At 39.0% G+C, this 24637-nt stretch overlaps 1 protein-coding gene across 1 annotated transcript in view; it reads left to right on the top strand.

Annotated features, from left to right (window-relative positions):
- LOC132419206 (protein WWC3-like) overlaps positions 1 to 24637 on the top strand; it is a 120025-nt gene that overhangs the window by 17071 nt on the left and 78317 nt on the right. Inside the window, exons 2-3 of the mRNA XM_060003182.1 lie at positions 16375 to 16451; positions 18145 to 18224. Coding sequence (XP_059859165.1) covers positions 18175 to 18224 — 50 coding nt within the window. The 5' untranslated portion in view covers positions 16375 to 16451; positions 18145 to 18174. The remainder of the gene's footprint in view (positions 1 to 16374; positions 16452 to 18144; positions 18225 to 24637) is intronic.

Here is a 24637-nt window from a genome sequence, read left to right on the forward strand (position 1 = left end):
GCCCAGCGGCCACGGCTCACAGGCCCAGCCGCTCCGCAGCACGCGGGATTCTCCAGGACCGGAGCACGAATCCGCGCCCCCTGCATAGGCAGGTGGGCTCCCAACCACTGCGCCACCAGGGAAGCCCCCCACCTTTTTTACATCTTTATTGGACTATAATTGCTTTTCAATGGTGTGTTAGTTTCTGCTTTATAAAAAGTGAATCAGTTATACATATACATATGTTCCCATATCTCTTCCCTCTTGCATCTCCTTCCTTCTCACCCTCCCTATCCCATCCCTCTAGGTGGTCACAAAGCACCTAGCTGATCACCCTGTGCTATGAGGCTGCTTCCCACTAGCTATCTATTTTATGTTTGGTAGTGTATATATGTCCATGCCACTCTCTCACTTTTTTATAAAACCAGCTTTTAGTTTTATAGATCTTTGCTATTGTTTCCTTCTTTTTTTTTTCATTTATTTCTGATCTGATGTTTATGATTTCTTTCCTTCTGCTAACTTTGGCATTTTTTTTGTTCTTTCTCCAGTTGCTTTAGGTGCAAAGTTACGTTGTTTATTTGAGATGTTTCCTGTTTCTTAAGATAGGATTGTATTGGTATAAACTTCCCTCTTAGAACTGCTTTTCCTGTATCCCATAGGTTTTGGGTCATCGTGTCTCCATTGTCATTTGTTTCTAGGTATATTTTGATTTCCTGTTTGATTTCTTCAGTGATCACTTGGTTATTAAGTAGTGTATTGTTTAGCCTCTATGTGTTTCTATTTTTTACAGAACTTTTCCTGTAATTGATATCTAATCTCATAGCATTGTGGTCAGAAAAGATACTTGATACAGTGTCAGTTTTCTTAAATTTACCAAGGCTTGATTTGTGACCCACGATGTGATCGATCCTGGAGAATGTTCTATGAGCACTTGAGAAAAATGTGTATTCTGTTGTTTTTGGATGGAATGTCCCATAAATATCAATTAAGTCCATCTTGTTTAATGTATCATTTAAAGCTTGTGTTTCCTTATTTATTTTCATTTTGGATGATCTGTCCATTGGTGAAAGTGGGGTGTCAAAGTCCCCTACTATGAATGTGTTACTGTCGATTTCCCCTTTTATGGCTGTTAGTATTTGCCTTATGTATTGAGGTGCTCCTATGTTGGGTGCATAAATATTTACAATTGTTATATCTTCTTCTTGGATCGATCCCTTGATCATTATGTAGTGTCCTTCTTGGTGTCTTGTAATAGTCTTTATTTTAAAGTCTATTTTGTCTGATGTGAGAATTGCTACTCCAGCTTTCTTTCGATTTCCATTTGCATGGAATATGTTTTTTCATCCCCTGAGTTTCAGTCTGTATGTGTCCGTAGGTCTGAAGTGGGTCTCTTGTAGACAGCATACATATGGGTCTTGATTTTGTATCCATTCAGCCAATCTGTGTCTTTTACTGGGAGCATTTAGTCCATTTACATTTAAGGTAATTATCGATATGTATGTTCCTATTCCCACTTTCTAAATTGTTTTTGGTTTGTTATTGTAGGTCTTTTCCTTCTCTTGTGTCCTTACCTAGAGAAGTTCCTTTAGCATTTGTTGTAAAGCTGGTCTGGTGGTGCTGAACTCTCTTAGCTTTTTCTTGCCTGTAAAGGTTTTAATTTCTCCATTAAATCTGAATGAGATCCTTGCTGGGTAGAGCAGTCTTGGTTGCAGGTTTTTCTCCTTCAACACTTTCAATATGTCCTGCCAGTCCCTTCTGGCTTGCAGAGTTTCTGCTGAAAGATCAGCTGTTAACCTTATGGGGATTCCCTTGTGTGTTATTTGTTCTTTTTCCCTTGGTGCTTTTAATATGTTTTCTTTGCATTTAATTTTTGACAGTTTGATTAATATGTGTCTTGGATTTATCCTGTATGGGACTCTCTGTGCTTCCTGGACTTGATTAACTATTTCCTTTCCCATATTAGGAAGTTTTCAACTCTAATCTCTTCAAATATTTTCTCAGTCCCTTTCTGTTTCTCTTCATCTTCGGAACACCTGTAATTTGAATGTTGGTGAGTTTAATGTTGTCCCAGAGGTCTCTGAGACTGTCCTCATTTCTTTTCATTGTTTTTTCTTTACTTTGCTCTCCAGAACTTATTTCCACTATTTTATCTTCCAGGTCACTTATCCGTTCTTCTGCCTCAGTTATTCTGCTATTGATCCCTTCTAGAGTATTTTTAATTTCAGTTTTTGTGTTGTTCATCGTTGCTTGTTTCATATTTAGTTCTTCTAGGTCCTTGTTAAATGTTTCTTGCATTTTGTCTATTCTATTTCCAAGATTTTGGATCATCTTTACTATCATTATTTTGAATTCTTTTTCAGGTAGACTGCCTATTTCCTCTTCATTTGTTAGGTCTGGTGGGTTTTTATCTTGCTCCTTCATCTGCTGTGTGTTTTTCTGTCTTTTCATTTTGCTTATCTTACTGTGTTTGGGGTCTCCTTTTCGCAGGCTGCAGATTTGTAGTTCTAGTTGTTTTTGATGTCTGTCCCCAGTGGTAAGGTTGGTTCAGTGGGTTGTGTAGGCTTCCTGGTGGAGGGGACTAGTGCCTGTGTTCTTGTGGATGAGGCTGGATCTTGTCTTTCTGGTGGGCAGGTCCACGTCTGGTGCTGTGTTTTGGCACGTCTGTGGCCTTATTATGATTTTAGGCAGCCTCTCTGCTAATGGGTGGGGTTGTGTTCCTGTCTTGCTAGTTGTTTGGCATAGAGTGTCCAAGCACTGTAGCTTGCTGGTCGTTGAGTGAAGGTGGGTCTTGGCGTTGAGATGGAGATCTCTGGGAGATTTTCGCTGTTGATATTACGTCGGGCCGGGAGGTCTGTTGTTGAGCAGTGTCGTGAAGCTGGCTCTCCCACCTCAGAGGCACAGCACTGACACATGGCTGCAGCATCACGAGCCTTTCATCCACATGGCTCAGAATAAAAGGGAGAAAAAATAGAAAGAAAGAAGATAAAATAGTTATTAAAATTAAAAAATAATTACTAAGAGAAAATTGTAAAAAGTAATAAATAAAAAAGGACAGAACTGTAGGACAATTGGTAAAAGCAAAGCTATTACAGACAAAATCGCACACAGAAGCATACACATACACACTCACAAAAAGAGAAAAAGGGAAAAAATATATATCTTTGCTGCCAAAGTCCACCTCCTCAATTTGGGATGATTTGTTGTCTATTCAGGTATTCCACAGATGCAGGATACATCAAGTTGATTTTGGAGCTTTAATCCTCTGCTCCTGAGGCTTCCGGGAGAGATTTCCCTTTCTCTTCTTTGTTAGCACAGCTCCCGGGGTTCATCTTTGGATTTGGAACCGCCTCTGCGTGTAGGGCGCCTGAGGGCGTCTGTTTTTCGCCCAGACAGGACGGGGTTAAAGAAGCAGCTGATTCAGGGGCTCTGGCTCACTCAGGCTGGGGGGAGGGAGGGGTGAGCCTGTGGCCGAAGAGGCCGGTGTGACTCTGCAACAGCCTGAGGTGCGCTGTTCGTTCTCCTGGGAAGTTGTCCCTGTATCACGGAACCCTGGTAGTGGCGGGCTGCACAGGCTCCCGGGAGGGGAGGTGTGGAGAGTGACCTGTGATCACACACAGACTTCTTGGTGGCGGCAGAAGCAGCCTTAGCGTCTCATGCCCGTCTCTGTGGTCCGCGCTGATAGCCGCGGCTCGCGCAGTCTCTGGAGCTCCTTTAAGCGTTGCTGTTAATCTCCTCGCGCACCAGGAAACAAAGAGAAGAAAAAGTCTCTTGCCTTTCGGCAGGTCTAGACTTTTCCCCGGACTTCCTCCTGGCCAGCCGTGGTGCAATAACTCCCTGCAGGCTGTGTTCATGCCGCCAACCCCAGTCCTCTCACTGCGCTCGGACTGAAGCCTGAGCCTCAGCTCCCAGCCCCGCCCACCCCGGCGGGTGAGCAGACAAGCCTCTCGGGCTGGTGAGTGCTGGTCGGCACCGGTCCTCTGTGCGGGAATCTCTCTGCTTTGCCCTCCGCACCCCTGTTGCTGCGTTCTCCTCCGCGGCTTCGAAGCTTCCCCGCTCCGCCACCCGCAGTCTCCGCCCGCGAAGGGGCTCCTAGTGTGTGGAAACATCTCCTCCTTCACAGCTCCCTTCCAGAGGTGCAGGTCCCGTCCCTATTCTTTTGTCTCTGTGTTCTCGTTTTTCTTTTGCCCTACCCAGGTACGTAGGGAGTTTCTTGCCTTTTGGGAGGCCTGAGGTCTTCTGCCAGCGTTCAGTAGGTGTTCTGTAGGAGTTGTTCTACGTGTAGTTGTATTTCTGGTGTATCTGTTGCGAGGAAGGTGATCTCGGCGTCTTACTCTTACGCCATCTTCGATTATCCATAAACTTGTTTTTAAGTATTTATTTCTTCTAGGTGCTATTTTCAAGTGGAATTTTCTTCTTCTTCTTCTTCTTTTTTTTTTTTTTTTTGCTGTGGAAGTATTTTAAGTTGTATTTCTTTTCAAAATGTAAATCCTTTTTTTTCTCTTTCTATAGGAATGTAAATTCATTTTAACACTGCAGGAATCACCCATGAGTGAGTCTTCATTACTGTTTCAATATCTGTTTCCTGTTAAGGGAAGGGGATGTCTATGGAGAAAGAAAGTTTTCCCAGGGTGACCTAGCTGGGACTGGGACTAATTTCTTTTCTTCTCTGATCCAGGCAGGGGAACTCTGCAAGTCCCTCTGGTTCACTCATGGTCACCTGACCAGGACTGAGGTATACCTCCCAATTACAGAGATATTGGGTAGGCTTGCTTTTTAAAAAAATTTTTTTGCAGAAATTATATTTCACTGTAGGTGATTACCAGGTACTGGGTATAATTCCCTGTGCTGTACGTTATATTCTTGTTTCTTATCTATTTTAATAGTAGTTTAATAGCAGCTTGTATCCATTGATCCCATACCCCTAATTTGTCTCTTCCCCCTACTCTGTCACCTTTGGTAACCACCAGTTTGTTTTCTGTATCTGAGTCTGTTTCTGTTTTGCTGATACAGCCATTGTATTATTATTACTATTATAATTATTTCTGAATTCCACATGTAAGTGATATCAGATAGTATTTGTCTTTTTCTGTCTGACTTATTTCACTAAGCATGATATTCTCTAGGTCCGTACATATTGTTGCAAATCGCAGGATTTCAGTCTTTTTCTATAACTGACTGATATCCCATTGTGTATACATATATACATATATCTATATATATACATATATATATATCTATATATACACATATATAGATATATACAAATATCACATTTTCTTAATCCAGTTGTCTGTTGATGGACACGTAGGTTGCTTCCGTATCTTGGCTATTGTAAATAAAGCAACTGTGAACATTGGGTACAAGCATTTTTTCAAATTAGTGCTTTCATTCTTGTTCTGGATATATACAGGAGTGGAATTACTGGGTCATATATGGTAGCTCTATTTTTAATTTATATAACAAGTCTCCATACTGGTCTCCACAGTGTATGCACCAGTTTTCTTTCCCACCAACAGCATACAAGAGTTCCATTTCTCCACATTCTCACCAACATTTTGTTGTTTGTAGACTTTCTGATCATGGCCATTCTGAGAGGTGTGAGAGGATACCTCACTGTAGTTTTGATTTGCATTTCCTTCATAATTAGTGATGTTGAGCATCTTTTCAAGTGCCTGTTAGCCATCTGTGTGTCTTCTTTGGAAAGATGTCTGTTCAAGTCTTCTGCCCATGTTTTGTTTGGGTTGTTTGTTTGCTTTTTTTTTTTTTTTTTTTTTTGTGGTACATGGGCCTCTCACTGTTGTGGCCTCTCCCGTTGCGGAACACAGGCCCCGGACGCGCAGGCTCAGTAGCCAAGGCTCATGGGCCCAGCCGCTCCGTGGCATATGGGGTCCTCCCGGACCGGGGCACGAACCTGCATTCCCTGCATCGGCAGGCGGACTCTCAACCACTACGCCACCAGGGAAGCCCTGTTTGTTTGCTTTTTGATATTGAGTTGTATGAACTGTTTGTATTTTTGGACATTAACCCCTTGTTGGTCACATAATTTGTAAATATCTTCTCCCATTCCATAGGTTGTCTTTTTGTTTTGTGGATGGTTTCCTTTGATGTACAAAAGCTTTTAGGCTTAATTGAGTCCCATTTGTTTATTTTTGCTTTTATTTCTTTTGCCTTAGGAGAGTGATCCAAAGAAATATTGCTACAATTTATGTCAGAGTGTTTCACCTCTATTCTCTTCCAGAAGTTTTATGATTTCTGGGCTTTCATGTAGGTCTTTAGAGTATTTTGAGTTTGTTTTTGTGCACAGTGTGAGGAAATGTTCTAATCTCATTGATTTACATGCAGCTGTCCAGCTTTCCCAGCACCACTTGCTGAAGAGACTGTCTTTTCTCCATTGTTATTCTTGCCTCCTTTTTCATAGGTTAGTTGACTATAGGTGTGTGAGTTTATTTCTCGTCTCTCTATTCTCTTTCATTGATCTATGTGAGTGTTTTTGTGCTAATATCGTGTCATTTTGATTATCATACGTTTGTAATGTAGTCTGAAATCAAGGAGTGTGATACCTCCAGCTTTGTTCCTTTTTCTCAAGATTGTTTTGGCAACTTGGGGTCTTTTGTGGTTCCATATAAATTTTGTGATTATTTGTTTTAGTTCTGTGACAAATGTCCTGATATTTTGATAGTGATAGCTTTAAATTGTAGATTGTTTTGAGCAGTGTGGCCCTTTTAATAATATTAATTCTTCCAACCAGAGAGCATAGGTTATCTTTCTACTTCTTTGCATCATATTTAATTCACCAGTATTTTATAGTTTTCAGTGTATAGGTCTTTCATCTCCTTGGTTAAGTTTATTCCTAGATATTTTATTTAATTTTTTGATGACATTTTACACAGGTTTGTTTTCTTGCTTTCTTTTTCTGATATTTCATTGTTAATGTATAGAAAAGCAACAGATTTCTGAATATTAATCTTGTATCTTGCAAGTTTACTGAATTCATTTATTAGTTTTAATAGTTTTTTGTTGAAGACGTTAGAGTTTTCCATATAGAGTATCTTGTCACCTGCAAATAATGACAGTTTTATGTCTTCCCTTCCAGTTTGGATCTTTTAATTTCTTTTTCCTGTCTGATTGCTATGTCCAGGTATTCACTACTAAGTTGAATAGAAGAGGGAGGAGTGGGCATCCTTGTTTTCTTTCTCATTCTAGAGGAAAGGCTTTCAGCTTTTCACCATTGAGTACTTATGTTGACTGGCTTTGTCATAAATGGCCTTCATTATGTTGAGATAAGTTCTCTCTATACCAATTTTGATTAAAATTTTTATAATGAATGATATTCAATTTTGTCAAATGCTTTTTCTGCCTGTGCCCATTGGCTTTGTTGGGAGAGCTCGATCTGATGTGATCACTAGTCATGTCTTTCCTCAGGGTGTGCTGGCAGCTATCACCTCGGTAGGTGGTGGGGCTGGACATGGAGGGCCTAGAGCCAGAACCAGTTTGAACCAGGGCTTCTCTTCTGTTCAGTGACTATTACTGCCCTATCCAAGGTGTGGTCAGGTCCCATGTTGCTGGAGCAGTGTAAGAGAAAGAGGAACTTTCTCCTGAAAGTGAGTGCCAGAAATGGCTGCCTCTGCCCCATGCAGATAACCTCTTTAAGGTCTGAGGTGCCTCTGCCTCCCATGGCCAAGTTTTCTGTCCTTGGCTTGCCAGGCTACTGTGGAGCTGTGACATGCAGCAAGCCTACTAGGGTGTTTGCTTGGATCAGTCTGCGGAATCAATGCACCCAGGGGTTCACGAGAAATCAGCCAGCCACCTGTGTCTTCTCAATCCATGCTGTAAATCCTGCCTGAGGGCAAGGCAGCACACAAACACTTCTCAGGTGTGGAGTGTCAGATTCTCCAGCCTTTCTGTTGGTCCCAGCAGTTCTCCTTGCAGCCAGGTCTCACAGTGCTTGTCTCCTGCATGTAGGATGCAGTCTGTGGCTTGACCTGCTCACTCCCCAGGGCTGGTCTTTGCCTACGTAGCCTCCCTTTTCTTCTTAGTTCCCTCCCAGGGTCACAGGTGCCAACTCAGTACTTTTCCCCCTTCCTCTCTGATTATGTGGGAATCGTTCTTGTAGTCTTGGCTCTGTAGGGGGTTCTCTCTTTTTTTTGTTAACATCTTTATTGGAGTTTAATTGGAGTTTACAATGGTGTGTTAGTTTCTGCTTTATAACAAAGTGAATCAGCTATACATATTCATATATCCCCATATCCCCTCCCTCTTGCGTCTCCCTCCCACCCTCCCTATCCCACCCCTCTACGTGGACACAAAGCACCGAGCTGATCTTCCTGTGCTATGGGGCTGCTTCCCACTAGCTATCTATTTTACATTTGGTAGTGTATATATGTCCATGCCACTCTTTCACTTCGTCCCAGCTTACCCTTCCCCCTCCCCATGTCCTCAAGTCCATTCTCTACATCTGTGTCTTTATTCCTGTCCTGCCCCTTGTTCTTCATAACCACTTTTTTTTTTTAGATTCCATATATATGTGTTAGCATGTGGTATTTGTTTTTCTCTTTCTGACTTACTTCACTCTGTATGACAGACTCATAAGTCCATCCACCTCACCACAAATAACTCAATTTTATTTGTTTTTGGCTGAGTAATATTCCATTGTATATATGTGCCACATCTTCTGTAACCACTCATCTGTCAATGGAAATGTAGGTTGCTTCCGTGTCCTGGTTATTGTAAATAGAGCTGCAGTGAACATTGTGGTACATTACCCTTCTTGAATTATGGTGTTCTCAGAGTATATGCCCAGGAGTGGGATTGCTGGGTCGTATGGTAGTTCTATTTTTAGTTTTTTAAGGAACCTCCATACTGTTCCCCATAGTGGCTATATCAATTTACGTACCACCAACAGTGCAGGAGTGTTCCCTTTTCTCCACACCCTCTCCAGCATTTACAGTTTATAGATTTTTTGATGATGGCCATTCTGACTGGTGTGAGGTGATACCTTATTGTAGTTTTGATTTGCATTTCTCTAATGATTAGTGATGTTGAGCATCCTTTCATGTGTTTGTTGGCAGTCTGTATATCTTCTTTGGAGAAATGTCTGTGTAGGTCTTCTGCCCATTTTTGTATTGGGTGATTTGTGTTTTGATATTGAGCTGTATGAGCTGCTTTTAAATTTTGGAGATCAATCCTTTGTCAGGTGCTTCATTTGCAAATATTTTCTCCCATTCTGAGGGTTGTCTTTTGGTCTTGTTTATGGTTTCCTTTGCTGTGCAAAAGCTTTTAATTTTCATTAGGTCCCATTTGTTTATTTTTGTTTTTATTTCCATTTCTCTAGGAGGTGGGTCAAAAAGGATCTTGCTGTGATTTATGTCACAGAGTGTTCTGCCCGTGTTTCCCTCTAAGAGTTTTATAGTGTCGGGCCTTAACATTTAGGTCTTTAATCCATTTTGAGTTGATATTTGAGTATCGTGTTAGGGAGTGTTCTAATTTCATTCTTTTACATGTAGATTTGTATACTGCTGCTTTACCAAATTCATTGATTAGCTCTAGTAGTTTTCTGGTAGCATCTTTAGGATTCTCTATGTATAGTATCATGTCATCTGCAAACAGTGACACCTTTACTTTTGCTTTTCCGATTTGGATTCCTTTTATTTCCTTTTTTTCTCTGATTGCTGTGGCTAAAACTTCCAAAACTATGTTGAATAATAGTTGTGAGAGTGGACAACCTTGTCTTATTCCTGATCTTAGAGCAAATGGTTTCAATTTTTCACCATTGAGAATGATGTTGGATGTGGGTTTGTCATATACAGCCTTTATTATGTTGAAGTAAGTTCCCTCTATACCTACTTTCTGGGGGCGGGGTATCTTAAATTGGTGTTGAATTTTGATGAAAACTTTTTCTGCATCTATTGAGATGACCATATGGCTTTTTTGCCTTCAGTTTGTTAATATGGTGTATCACATTGATTGATTTGCATATATTGAAGAATCCTTGCATTCCTGGGATAAACCCCACTTGATCATGGTCTATGATCCTTTTAATGTGCTGTTGGATTCTGTTTGCTAGTATTTTATTGAGGACTTTTGCATCTATGCTTATCAGTGAAATTGGCCTGTAGTTTTCTTCCTTTGTGACATCTTTGTGTGGTTTTGGTATCAGGGGGATGGTGGCCTCGTAGAATGAGTTTGGGTGTGTTCCTCCCTCTGCTATATTTTGGAAGAGTTTGAGAAGGAAAGGTGTTAGCTGTTCTCTAAATGTTTGATACTAAACCCCTGTGAAGCCATCTGGTCTTGGGCTTTTGTTTGTTGGAAGATTTTTAATCACAGTCTCAATTTCACTGCTTGTGATGGTTCTGTGTGTATTTTCTGTTTCTTCCTGGTTCAGTCTCAGAAGGATGTGCTTTTCTAAGAATTTGTCCATTTCTTCCAGGTTGTCCATTTTATTGATGTATAGTTGTTTCTAGTAGTCTCTCATGACTCTTTGTATTTCTGCAGTGTCAGTTGTTATTTCTCCTTTTTCATTTCAAATTCTGTTGATTTGAGTCTTCTCCCTTTTTTTCTTGATGTGTCTGGCTAATGGTTTTTCAATTTTGTTTATGTTCTCAAGGAACCAGCTTTTAATTTTATTGACCTTTGCTATAGTTTCCTTCATTTCTTTTTCATTTATTTCTGATCTGATCTTTATGATTTCTTCCTTCTGCTAACTTTAGGTGTTTTTTTTTTTTTGTTCTTTCTCGAATTGCTTTAGGTGTAAGATTCGGTCGTTTGTTTGACATGTTTCCTGTTTTTTGAGGTAGTATTGTATTGCTATAAACTCCCCTCTTAAAACTGCTTTTGCTGCATTGTGTAGGTTTTGGGTTGTTGTGTTTTCATTGTCATTTGTTTCTAGGTGTTTCTTGATTTCCTCTTTGATTTCTTCAGTGATCTCTTGTTTATTAAGTAGTGTATTGTTTAGCTTCCATGTGTTTGTATTTTTTACAGAGTTTTTACTGTAATTGATATCTCGTGTCATAGCGCTGTGATCGGAAACGATACTTGATACGATTTCTATTTTCGTAGATTTACCAAGGCTTAATTTGTGACCCAAGATATGATCTATCCTGGAGAATGTTCCATGAGCATTTGAGAAGAAAGTGTATTCTGTTGTTTTTGTATGGAATGTCCTGTAAATATCAATTAAGTCCAACTTGTCGAATGTATCATTTAAAGCTTGTGTTTACTTATTTATTTTCATTTTTGTTGATGTCTCCATTGGTGAAAGTGGGGTGTTAAAGTCCCCTAGTATGATTGTGTTACTGTTGATTTCCCCTTTTATGGCTGTTAGCATTTACTTTATGTATTGAGGTTCTCCTGTGTTGGGTGCATAAATATTTACACTTGTTATATCTTCTGCTTGGATTGATCCCTTGATCATTACGTAGTGTCCTTCTTTGTCTCATGTAATGGTCTTTATTTTAAGTCTATTTTATCTGATAGGAGTATTCCTACTCTAGCTTCCTTTTGATTTCCATTTGCATGGAATATCGTTTTCCATCCCCTCAGTTTCACTCTGTATGTGTCCCTAAGTCTGAAATGGTTCTCTTTTAGACAGCATATATATGGGTCTTGTTTTTGTATCCATTCAGTGAGTGTTTGTCTTTTCGTTGGAGCATTTAATCTATTTACATTTAAGGTAATTTTTGGTTTGTATGCTCCACTTACCATTTTCTTAATTGTTTTGGGTTTATTATTGTAGGTCTTTTCCTTCTCTTGTGTTTCCTGCGTAGAGAAGTTCCTTTAGCATTTGTTGTAAAGCTGGTTTGGTGGTGCTGAATTTGCTTAGCTTTTGCTTCTCTGTAAAAGTTTTAATTTCTCTGTCATATCTGAATGGGATCCTTGCTAGGTAGAGTAATCTGGGTTGTAGGTTTTTCCCTTTCATCACTTTAAATATGTCCTGCCACTCCCTTCTGGCTTGCAGAGTTTCTGCTGAAAGATCATCTGTTAATCTTATGAGGATTCCCGTGTATGTTATTTATTGTTTTTCCTTTGTTGCTTTTAATATTTTTTTTTGTATTTTATTTTTGATAGTTTGATTAGTATTTGTCTTGTTTCTCCTTGGATTTATCCTGTATGGGACTCTCTGTGCTTCGTGGACTTGATTAACTATTTCCTTTCCCATGTTAGTATAGTTTTCAACTATTATCTCTTCAAATATTTTCTCAGTCCCTTTGTTTTTCTCTTCTTCTTCTGGTTTCCCTATAATTTGAATGTTGGTGTGTTTAATATTGTCCCAGAGGTCTCTGAGACTGTTCTCAATTTTTTTTTCTTTTTTTTCTTTATTCTGCGCTGCAGAATAATAGTTATTCTACTACTATTCCAGTAGAAATAGTTATTTCCACTACTTTATCTCCCAGGTTACTTATCCATTCTTCTGCCTCAGTTATTCTGCTATTGATTCCTTCTAGAGAATTTTAAATTTCATTTATTGTGTTGTTCATCATTGTTTGTTTGCTCTTTAGTTCTTCTAGGTCATTGTTAAACGTTTCTTGTGTTTTTTTCTATTTCCAAGATTTTGGGTCATGTTTACTGTCATTACTCTGAATTCTTTTTTAGGTAGACTGCCTATTTCCTATTCATTTGTTTGGTCTGGTGGGTTTTTACTTTGCCTTTTCATCTGCTGTGTGTTTCTCTGTCTTCTCAATTTGCTTAACTTACTGTGTTTGAGTCCCAGGACTTTAACGTGGAGATTTTGTATGAATGATTTCTTTCAGTGGCATTGTTTGAGGTATTCATTTTGTTTGTGATCTTAATAAATGGAAAGAAAAAGGCAAAACAAAAGGAATAGGACTTGGCCTATGGATGATTTATATTCTTTAAATACTTAATCCATTGTGTTTGTGTAACTATGATTCTTAGTAAATGAAAATTTGAGGTAATTTTGGCAAATATTTTAGCTGTTATAGAAATTTATTTCCAGTGGATACAGTTGTTTGGAATTCTGACTGATAGTTAAGTAAGTTTTACAGAGAAAAGTTTTTTTTGTGTTTGTTTGTTTTTTAAATAGGAAGTTCTGACCTGTTCAAATTATTTGGATTTGGTTGATTGTGGAGCTATTGAACATTGTTGGTGTTTAAGCCACTTCAGGTCTGTAGCTGCTGACTGAAGGATGCACAATCTAAACGTTGGGATTTGTTTTTTTCGGGGATCTTACTGAAGACTCAAGCCCATGAGGCAGTGTCTCAGATAGCTCTGAGGGACTGATCCAAAGAGGTAAGGGAGGGGCCAGCATATAGAAGAGTTTTGCAACAGAAAAACAGGTAAAAGTTTACTGTTTATAAAAGAAAGCAGATATGTCACATTAAGGAATTTAGTGCTTTCCCATGTATGGGAAGATGGAAGAGTCTGGCTCACTGAAATCATTGCTTTGATATGCACTTCAGCTATCTGGAGCCAGTATCCTGTGTTTCCTCAGGGTGTACCATTGGAGGTGCCTGCTTTGCTTACTGATATGGCAGATGACATTCTTCCTCTACAAGCCACACTCACCTATATGAGGTCAGGAAATGATTTTGATCTAGTTTCTAGGTGTTGCCACCTAAGTTACCTGAATGATAGCCTTCAGTACCCAGATCAAAGGAATAAAAGAATGGATGCTGGCCCTGCAGTTGGGTCTTATAAGCAGGAGAAACTAATGAAAATGCCCTGGATGCAGAATACACCAATGTGGGGTGACTCTCAGATGAAGAAAGAGGAGTCTCCACAACTCAGAAAGGGACAGGAACCAAGTCACCGTACCTTCAAGGCCTAAGAGAAAGGAGACAGAAGCATCAAGAAAAAGGGATGCAGAGAGGTGGACGGGGTGATAGAAATTAGAAACGGCCACTAAAGTGGTCTAGGTGTCAAGACACTGGAAAAGGCTTGCAGCACTCTGTGCTGCCAGAAAGTGGCTGACTGTGTAAAAGTTCTGTCTTATTCACCCCTAGATATGGGTTATTCTTGGTAATGATGCTGTGCCTGTTAAAGAACTTTAAATCATGTGCACTTCACTGTTTATGAAAGCAGTAAGCCATGTATTGTATTTGAGCTATTACATATCTGTGAAATCCAACTCAGGATAAAATTGTGGGCTCTTCAGTGTGTGTGGGGAAAAAACCTTGGAGGAATTGCATTTTCTCAGGCCTGCCATATACTGACAGATTACTATAAAGCTACCTTTAAAAAACTTTATTTTTTACAGTTTTACATTTACAGCAAAATTCAGCAGAAAGTTCCCATATTCCACTGCTCCTACACATACACAACCTCCACCATCACTTACCAAAGGGCACATTTGTTACAACTGATGAATATATATTGACATATCATCATTACCCAGCATTCATCTTTATATTAGGCTGTCTCTTGGTACTGTACATTCTGTGAGTTTGGACCTACATATACTGACATGTATGTATCATTATAGTATCTTTTAGAGTATTTTTACTTCTCTAAAAATATTCTGGTTTCTAGCTATTAATTCCCCCTTACAACCTGTGGCAATGACTGATTCTTTTGCTGTAGGATACAGTTTTTGCCTTTTCCAGATTGTCATATACTTGGAATCATATAGCATGCAGACTTTTCAGATGGGCTTTTGTCACTTGTATATTTTTTCACGTGTATATTTTAGGTTTCTTCATATCTTTTTATGGCTTCCTGACTTTTTATTTCTTTTCTCTTTTTTAGTGCTGAATAATACTGTATGGTCTGGTTGAAATAAAGTTTATTTACCATTCACCTGTTGAAGAGCATCTAGGTTGCTTCCAGGTTTTGGCAGTTTTGAGTTATGAACCTTCTTCAGTGTGCAGGTTTTTTTTTTTTTTTTTCAGTGTGCAGGTTTTTATGTAGATATAAAATTTCAGCTCTTTTGGGTAAATACCAAGGAGTGTGACTGCTGGATCACATGGTAAGAGTATGTTTAGTTTTGTGAGAAACTGCCAAAGTGGCTGTAGCATTTTGCATTCTTTCCAGCAGTGAATGGGAGTTCCTGTTACTCCACATCCTCACCAGCATTTGATGTTGTCAGTGTCTTCATTTTGGCCATTCTAACAGGTGTGTAGTGGAATCTCACTGTTGTTTTAATTTTCATTTTCCTGATGACGTATGATTTAGAGCATCTTTTTTTCATATGCTTTGCTGTCTGTTTATCTTCTTCAGTGAGGTGTCCATTAATTGGTGGTGGCCCATTTAATTGAGTTCTTTGTTCTCTCACTGTTGAGTTTTAAGTATTCTTTCTATATTTTGGATAACAGTTCTAATCAGATGTGTCCTTTGCGAATGTTTCCTCCCAGTCTGTGATTTGTTGTCTCACATGTGTTGACATTGGCTTTCACTGAGCAGAAGTTTTAATTTTAATGAAGTTGAGCTTACCCATTATTTCTTTCATGGATCCTGCCTTTGGTATTGTATCTAAAATGACATTTCCAAACCAAGGTCCTCTTAGTTTTCTCCTATGTAATCTTCTAAGAGTTTTATAGTTTTGCATTTTATATTTAGGCCTTGAGTTAAATTTCGTGAAGGGTGTGAAGTCTGTCTAGGTGATTTTTTTTTTTTTTGCGTGTGGATGTCCACTTGTTCCAGCATCATTTTTTGAAAGACTATCTTTGCTATCATATTATTTTGCCACTACCACACTATCTTGATTACTGTAGCTTTATATTGTCTTGAGGTCTGATAGGTTCTGATAGGTTCTCCAGCTTTGTTCTTCTTCAGTATTGTGTTGGCTGTCCTGGGCCTATTGCCACTTTAGGATCAATTTGTTGATGTCCACAAAATAAGTTGCTAGAATTTTGATTGGGATTGTTTTGCATCTATAGAGCAAGCTGGGAAGAAGTGACATCTTGACAGTATTGAATCTTTCCCATCCATGAACATGGAATGTCTCTTCATTTATTTAGTTCTTCTTTGTTTCAGTTCATCAGAGATTTGTAATTTTCTTTGTATAGCTCCTGTACAAGTTTTGTTAGACTTATAACTAAGTATTTCACTTTTGGAGGTGCCATGTGAATGGTATTGTGTTTTAAATTTCAGATCTACTTGTTTGTTGATGGTATTTAGGAAAGCAGTTGACTTTTATATATTAACCTTATATCCTACAGTCTTGTTATAATCATTTATTAGTTACTGGAAGTTTTTTGGTCATTTTTTTCCAGATTTTTCATATAAAGGTCAAGTCATCTGCAAACAAATCCTTAAGTAAAAATCAACCATTAAAAATATTTGAGGCTGTGAAATGTTAGTTCTTTAGTTGTCAGTGCTAATGTTAATTTGTATGTGTGATGCTAAGAGGTAATTAATAAGGTGAATATGAAGTTCTTATCTGTATGCATGTATGTAATTTAATGGATCTATTGTAAAATAAAATATTTTCTTTCTATTTAGCCTTTTCTGGATATTCAACAAATACTAAGTACAGCCCACTCCAAATAAAAGCAGAAATAGCAAGTCATCAGGACAGGGTGAGTAAAAATGAGTGTTTTTACACTAGAAGCAGCTTGTGTATTCTTTATATACTGATAACATCACTTATTATGATTTACTTAATTCCTTTGATAGGAAGAGAAAAGTTTCATTTTAAAGCCTCAGCCCATCTAACAAAAAATTGCTTGTATCCCTCTGTGTATTTCATAGGGCTAGATTCACCCAACATTTGGAAAGATTTGGCGATGTCCGGGCCCGAGCTCACAGGGCTGCTTCCCTGTATTAGTGGGAGGCAAGCTCTGTCCCTTGGCAGATTTAGCATCTGCCGTTCTTCCCTGGTCTCTGTATTCCCAGAGAAATCTTGCCTGCGATGGTGTTTGACCAGAAGGTGCCGGTGCTCCTTGCCAGTGGTGTCAGGTTCTTTGTGTGCCACCGTGTTCCATCCCTTCATCCTCTTGTCTTTGGTGTCTGGGAGGGGGGACAGGAGACATCTTGGAGACCAAGCCTCCCATCCTAGTGTCTCAGTGCCTAAACCAGAGTGTCTCTTTTAGTGCTGTGGTTCTCACATTCTAGTGCACCAACAAAAAACACCTGGGGCATCAGTTCAAAGTGTGAGCCCCATCCCCATTTCCATAGAAACTGTCTCATTACCATGCTGGCTGCCCCTGGAAGAGGCAGGGCTCCCTGCCAGCAAACGGCCCACAATTAAGTGTCCCCTGCTCGCTCGGCTGCCAGAGATGGCTCCCAACCCCAGCCAGTGTGGTTCAGAAGGGATGTCAGTATGCCCGCTTTCTGGAGCGATCAGATATCTGCGTGGGGATTTTTCTCGGCGTCTTAGACACATGAGCTCGCCCCATCCTGTGACCAGGTGATGCGCCTGTTACGAGATCCCAGACGTCGGCCTTCCTGCGATTTTCACTGGGTGCTGTGTGAGCAGGCCTGCCAGGTGCCCCGAAGATGCTGAACAAAAGACATGTGACCCATTAGGTTTAAAATCACTTCCTGGGCATTGCCCTTTGTCCCCTTGCTCGGAAGGCATTTTGTCACCAGGCTCCAGGGCCAGCAGGCTTCTCCAGAAGTGGGTGGAGGGGTCTCTCTCCTCCACGAGGGGCTCAGAGGGGCTGCCCTGGGTCTACAAGCCCTCCCTGTCCCGTGCAGTCACCATGTCCTCGATTCGTCCCCACATGTGTGTCACTGGGTATGGAAGAGGGGGAGTGAGTGTGGGGGACCTTCTCAGGGGGACCTGGGGAAGACGCAGGGTTTCTGCTGAAGGAGCTGAAGGTGGAGTTTTAACAAGGCCTGGAGTGGGTCCTAGCACCTGTTTAAATAAGCACTGCAGGCGACTGACTTTCAGGTAGTGGGAAGCCATGCTTTGAGCAACAGGGTTTCCTAGGTGAGATCTGAGGGTAGTAAGCAGAAGAGAGGATGAAAAAAAGTATGACAAAGTTTGCTCATTACAATGTGTAAATCAATACCTTGAAAAAGAAAATTGTTGCCAGTTCCAGGGCTCCACATGGGTAGAAAGCTGTTTGGTGACCCGGGCCTTCTGTGTCTAAGTGAGCCAGCCCCTCTGCCAGGGCTGTTTGATATGCCAGGGATGGGAGGTCATGGAGAGACTGGGTGATCCCATGAATTGCAAGCTATTCAGAAACTTAGATGACAATGCTAACAACTGTAGAAATCATTTCTCACAGCTTCTTTTTGTGGAAAAAAAATGTAATTTGTCTTTAGCTTTGCAGATTAAAATGAGAGCTGACCCAGATGAAGCAAGAACTGAAGTACAAAGAAAAGGGGGTGGAGACCCTGCAAGAGTGAGTGGCCTGCAGTGACAGAGGGAGAGTTTCCCTGTGATTTCCTGTTTGGTGCCGGGACATGTGTCCTAAAGCTTCACGGGTGTTCACTTTTATGCTTTTATTTATGCTCATTATTTCCCTAAATTAAAAAAAATTGTATTGAGTATAGTTGATTTACAGTGTTGTGTTAGTTTCAGGTGTACAGCAAAGTGATTCTGTTATGTATATACATATACATATATATTCTTTTCCATTATAGGTTATTACATAATATTGAGTATAGTCCCCTGTGCTATGCAGTAGGTCTTTGCTGGTTATCAATTTTATATTTAGTAGTGTGTATATGTTAATCACAGAATCTGTTCTTTGAAGATACTCAGCTTTTAAAATACTTGAGAAACAAGATCCTTATTTTTATATTATGCTCATTATCTCTAGCTACATACTTTATATATGTAGATAAAGCTGTATAATCATTATTAAATTAAATTTTCTTAATTAGAAGTACATTAATTTAAAAATTAAGTTCTCCTTTCTCATTAGCCATACTCAAGTGCTTATTAGCTGTACGTGGTTAGTTCAGCTTTTCTCTACGTCAACGCAATTGACATTTTCAGTTGTCCTATGATATTTTATGGAGGATGTGCTGTCCATTGTATGATATTTGGCAGCATCCCTGGGTTCTCCCCACTGGATACCAGTGGCACCTCTTGATTGTGACAATCAAAAATGTTCTCCAGTACTGGTAGATATCTCCTAGGTGGACACATTACCCCTCAGTTGAGAACCACCAGGCTAATGACGACTGTATTGGACAACTCAAATAATAGAACATTTCCATCATTACAGAATGTTCTATTTGACAATATAGTTTATAGGTCTTCCTCCTGAAGTCATCTTTACAATTATTCCTATTATATTCCTTATATTCCTATTAAGAGTTTGGGGATGAATTTCTTATAATTTGTGAGCTATATTAAGTTAATGAACAAGTGTTATTTTACCAATGATAACATTACTGGTTTACTTTTTGGATGAAATTATTCTTGATTTATATCCTATCTTCATTTCCTGAACTTGAGCACAGGCTTCACATTTTCTGTGCCTACGTTTCTCATTGATTTGTGAATGGTAATCATTCTGATAACAGCAGCAGCATCTAATACATAGCTTTCAGTTTATGGTGGGAATCCATGTGGTTACTATTATTGGTAAATGTAGAAGCATTCCACTCTTTGCATCCAATATGCAGATTCAAAAATCCTGTGTCAGATGTGACTGCAGTATTGTTGTTTATAAGGTAAAAGATAAATGTCACTGTTCAACAAATATATTATTTCAATGTCATATAAAGGTAATTAACATAGATCAAGTCCTGTTCTTTAATACTTGGTTGAAATTAATTTTCTTAATTATCTAGACTGGTTGGGTTTATGAGTCATTTGTCTTTTGTGGGGGAGGGGTTGTTGCTGTTGTTGTTGTTTTATGGACATTACAACTCTGGAATTTACTCATCTTATAACTGGAAGTCCGTACCATTTGACCAGCATCTCCACATTTCCCCCACCCTTTAGTCCCTGGTAACCACTACTCTATTCTCTGTTTCTGTGAATTCAATTTTTTTTTTAGATTCCACATATAAGTGAAATAATACAATATTTTTCTTTTCTGTCTGACTTATTTCACTTAGCATAAAGCCTCCAGCTCTCTTTAGATTATCACAGATGGTAAGGTACCATTCTTTTTAGTGGCTGAATAATATTGCACTGTGTGTATGTATATCTTTATCCAGTCATCTGTCAGTGGATCATTAGGTTCTTTCTGTGACTTGGTTATTGTGAATAATGCTGCAGTGAATATGGGAGTGCATATTATTTGATGGAGGTTTCATTTCCTTGTAATATATACCAAGAAGTAGAAATGCTGGATCATATGTTAGCTCTACTTTTATTTTTTTTGAAGAACCTCCATTATGTTTTCTGTAGTAGTTGTATTGCCACCAACAATGTACAAGAATTCCCTTTTCTCCATATCCTCACCAACAGCATTTCTCATCATTTTGTTGATAGCCATTCTGACAGGTGTCAGGTGGTATCTCATTGTGGTTTTGATTTGAATTTACCTGAGTCTTAATGATATTAATCATATTTTCATGTGCCTATTGGCCATCTGTAGGTCTTCTTAGGAAACTGTCTATTCAGATCCTCGCCTTATTTATTTTTTTTGTGGTACGCAGGCCTCTCACTGTTGTGGCCTCTCCCGTCTCAGACAGCACAGGCTCCGGACGCGCAGGCCCAGCGGCCATGGCTCACGGGCCCAGCTGCTCCGCGGCATGTGGGATCCTCCCGGACCGGGGCACGAACCCATGTACCCTGCATCGGCAGGCGGACCCCCAACAACTGCGCCACCAGGGAAGCCCTATTTATTTACTTTTAATAAATGAGTTTTTAATCAGTAATTTCCCTTTTTGGTTTTAGGCCAGTTGGAATTGAATTTCTTTTCTTATTTATTTATTTATTACATCTTTATTAGAGTATAATTGCTTCACAATTGTGTGTTAGTTTCTACTGTATAACAAAGTGAATCAGCTATACATATACATATATCCCCATATCCCCTCCCTGTTGTGTCTCCCTCCCACCCTCCCTATCCCACACCTCTAGGTGGTCACAAAGCACTGAGCTGATCTCCCTGTGCTATGTGGCTACTTCCCACTAGCTATCTCCCCTTATTTTTAAATTGGATTGTTTGTTATTTTGCTATTGAATTGTATGAGTTTTTTATATATTTTGTGTTAATTCCAATGGCAAGGAACTTTTTCCTTGTGTTCTCTTGGAGAAATTTTACATTTGCAGGTCTTACATTTAATTTAAATCCTTAATCTGTTTGAAGTTAATTTTTGTGAATGGTGTAAGATATGTGTCCAGTTTCACTGTTCTGCATATGAATATCCAGTTTTCCCAATACCATTTATTGAAGAGACTTTTCTTTCCCCTTGAATATTCTTGGCTGCCTTGTCAAATATTAATTTAACCTATAGTGGGCTCTCAGTTTGGCTACATTGGTCTATGTGTCTATATCAGTACCATACTGTTTTGATAACTATAGTTTTGTCATATAGTTTAAAATCAGATAGTTTGATTCCTCCGGCTTTCTTCTTTCTCATTATTGCTTTGGCTTTATGAGATCTTTTTTACACATTTAGAATTGTTCTTTACTAATTCTGTGAAAAATGCCTGTGGAGTTTTGATAGGGATTGCATAGAGTCTATAGATGCCTTTGAATGGCATGGATATTTTAACAGTGTTGTCTCTTCTGATCATTGACATGAGAAACCTTTCATTCATGTTTTTCATTTCTTTAATTACTGTCTTGTAGGTTTCAGTGTATAGAACTTTCACTTCCTTGGTTAAACTTATTCCTAGTATTTTGTTGGTCTTAGTGCTATTGTGAATGGATTTTTTTTCTTTATTTCTCTTTCTGATATTTCATTGTAGTGTGTAGAAACACAACTGATGTTTGTACCTTGACACTGAATGCTGCAACTTTGCTGAATTTTTTTATTAGGACTGTTTTGTTGGTGGGGTCTTCAGGATTTTCCATATACAGGCATATGTCACATGGAGACAGAGACTTCTTCCTTTCCAGTTTGAAATTTCTTTTCTTGCCTAATTGCCCTGATTAGGAATTCCAGTACTGTGTTGAGTAAAAGTGGCTAGAGCATGCCTCTTACCATCTTAGATGAAAAGGTTTCTTTCAGTCTTTCACCTGAGTGTATTAGCTGTGGATTTGTCATGTTATGTCCTATATTATGTTGAGGTATGTTCTTTCTACAACCAATTTGTTGAGAACGTTTATCATGAAAACATGTTGAAAATTATCAAATACTTTATATGGCTTTTATTTATTTATTTTAACATCTTTATTGGGGTATAGTTGCTTTACAATGGTGTGTTAGTTTCTGCTTTATAACAAAGTGAATGAGTTATACATATACATATGTTCCTATATCTCTTCCCTCTTGCATCTCTCTCCCTCCCACCCTCCCTATCCCACCCCTCTAGGTGGTCACAAAGCACCGAGCTGATCTCCCTGTGCTATGCGGCTGCTTCCCACTAGCTGTCTGTTGTACGCTTGGTAGTGTATATATGTCCATGTCACTGTCTCACTTTGTCACAGCTTACCCTTCCCCCTCCCCATATCCTCAAGTCTGTTCTCTAGTAGGTCTGTGTCTTTATTCCTGTCTTACCCCTAGGTTCTTCATGACATTTTTTTCTTAAATTACATATATATTTGTTAGCATATGGTATTTGTCTTTCTCTTTCCGACTTACATCACTCTGTATGACAGACTCTAGGTCTATCCACCTCATTACAAATAGCTCCATATCGTTTCTTTTTATGGCTGAGTAACATTCCACTGTATATATGTGCCACATCTTCTTTATCCATTCATCCGATGATGGACACTTAGGTTGTTTCCATCTCCTGGCTATTGTAAATATAGCTGCAATGAACATTTTCGTATATGACTCTTTTTGAATTACGGTTTTCTAAGGGTATATGCCCAGTAGTGAGATTGCTGGGTCATATGGTAGTTCTATTTGTAGTTTTTAAAGGAACCTCCATACTGTTCTCCATAGCAGCTGTACCAATTCATATTCCCACCAGCATTGCAAGGTTGTTCCCTTTTCTCCACACCCTCTCCAGCATTTATTGTTTCAGAATTTTTGATGATGGCCATTCTGACTGGTGTGAGATGATATCTCATTGTAGTTTTGATTTGCATTTCTCTAATGATTAATGATGTTGAGCATTCTTTCATGTGGTTGTTGGCAGTCTGTATATCTTCTTTGGAGAAATGTCTATTTAGATGTTCTGCCCATTTTTGGATTGGGTTTTCTGTTTTTTTGTTATTGAGCTGCATGAGCTCTTGTAAATTTTGGAAATTACTCCTTTGTCAGTTACTTCATTTGCAAATATTTTCTCCCATTCTGAGGGTTGTCTTTTGGTCTTGTTTATGGTTTCCTTTGCTGTGCAAAAGATTTGAGGTTTCATTTGGTCCCATTTGTTTATTTTTGTTTTTATTTCCATTTCTCTAGGAGGTGGGTCAAAAAGGATCTTGCTGTGATTTATGTCATAGAATGTTCTGCCTATGTTCTCCTCTAACAGATTGATAGTTTCCAGCCTTACATTTAGGTCTTTAATCCATTTTGAGCTTATTTTTGTGTATGGTGTTAGACAGTGATCTAATCTCATACTTTTTCATGTACCTGTCCAGTTATCCCAGCACCACTTATTGAAGAGGCTGTCCTTTCTCCACTGTACATTCCTGCCTCATTTATCAAAGATAAGGTGACCATATGTGCCTGGGTTTATCTCTGGGCTTTCTATCGTGTTCCATTGATCTATCTTTCTGTTTTTGTGCCAGTACCGTACTGTCTTGATTACTGTAGCTTTGTAGTATAGTCTGAAGTCAGGGAGCCTGATTCCTCCAGCTCTCTTTTTCGTTCTCAAGATTGCTTTGGTTTTCGGGGTCTTTTGTGTTTCCATACACATTGTGAAATTTTTTGTTCTAGTTCTGTGAAAAATGCCAGTGGTAGTTTGATAGGGAATGCATTGAATCTGTAGATTGCTTTGGGTAGTAGTGTCATTTTCACAATGTTGATTCTTCCAATCCAAGAACATGGTATATCTCTCCATCTATTTGTATCATCGTTAATTTCTTTCATCAGTGTCTTATAATTTTCTGCATACAGGTCTTTTGTCTCCTTAGGTAGGTTTACTCCTAGATATTTTATTATTTTTGGTGCAGTGGTAAATAGTGTTTTCCTGATTTCAATTTCAGATTTTTCATCATTATTGTATAGGAATGCCAGAGATTTCCGTGCATTAATTTTGTATCCTGCTACTTTACCAAATTCATTGATTAGCTCTAGTAGTTTTCTGGTAGCATCTTTAGGATTCTCTATGTATAGTGTCATGTCATCTACAAACAGTGACAGCTTTACTTCTTTCCGATTTGTATTCTTTTTATTTCCTTTTCTTTTCTGATTGCTGTGGCTAAAACTTCCAAAACTATGTTAAGTAAGAGTGGTGAGAGTGGGCAACCTTGTCTTGTTCCTTATCTTAGTGGAAATGCTTTCAGTTTTTCACCATTGAGGATGATGTTGGCTGTGGGTTTGTCATATATGGCCTTCATTATGTTGAGGAAAGTTCCCTCTATGCCTACTTTCTATAGGGTTTTTATCATAAATGGGTGTTGAATTTTGTCAATAGCTTTCTCTGCATCTATTGAGATGATCATATGGTTTTTCTCCTTCAATTTGTTAATATGATGTATCACATTGATTGATTTGTGTATATTGAAGAATCCTTGCAACCCTGGAAGAAACCCCACTTGATCATGGTGTATGATCCTTTTAATGTGCT

This window comes from Delphinus delphis, chromosome Y, assembly GCF_949987515.2.
Source record: "Delphinus delphis chromosome Y, mDelDel1.2, whole genome shotgun sequence".
Taxonomy (NCBI): Eukaryota; Metazoa; Chordata; class Mammalia; order Artiodactyla; family Delphinidae; genus Delphinus; species Delphinus delphis.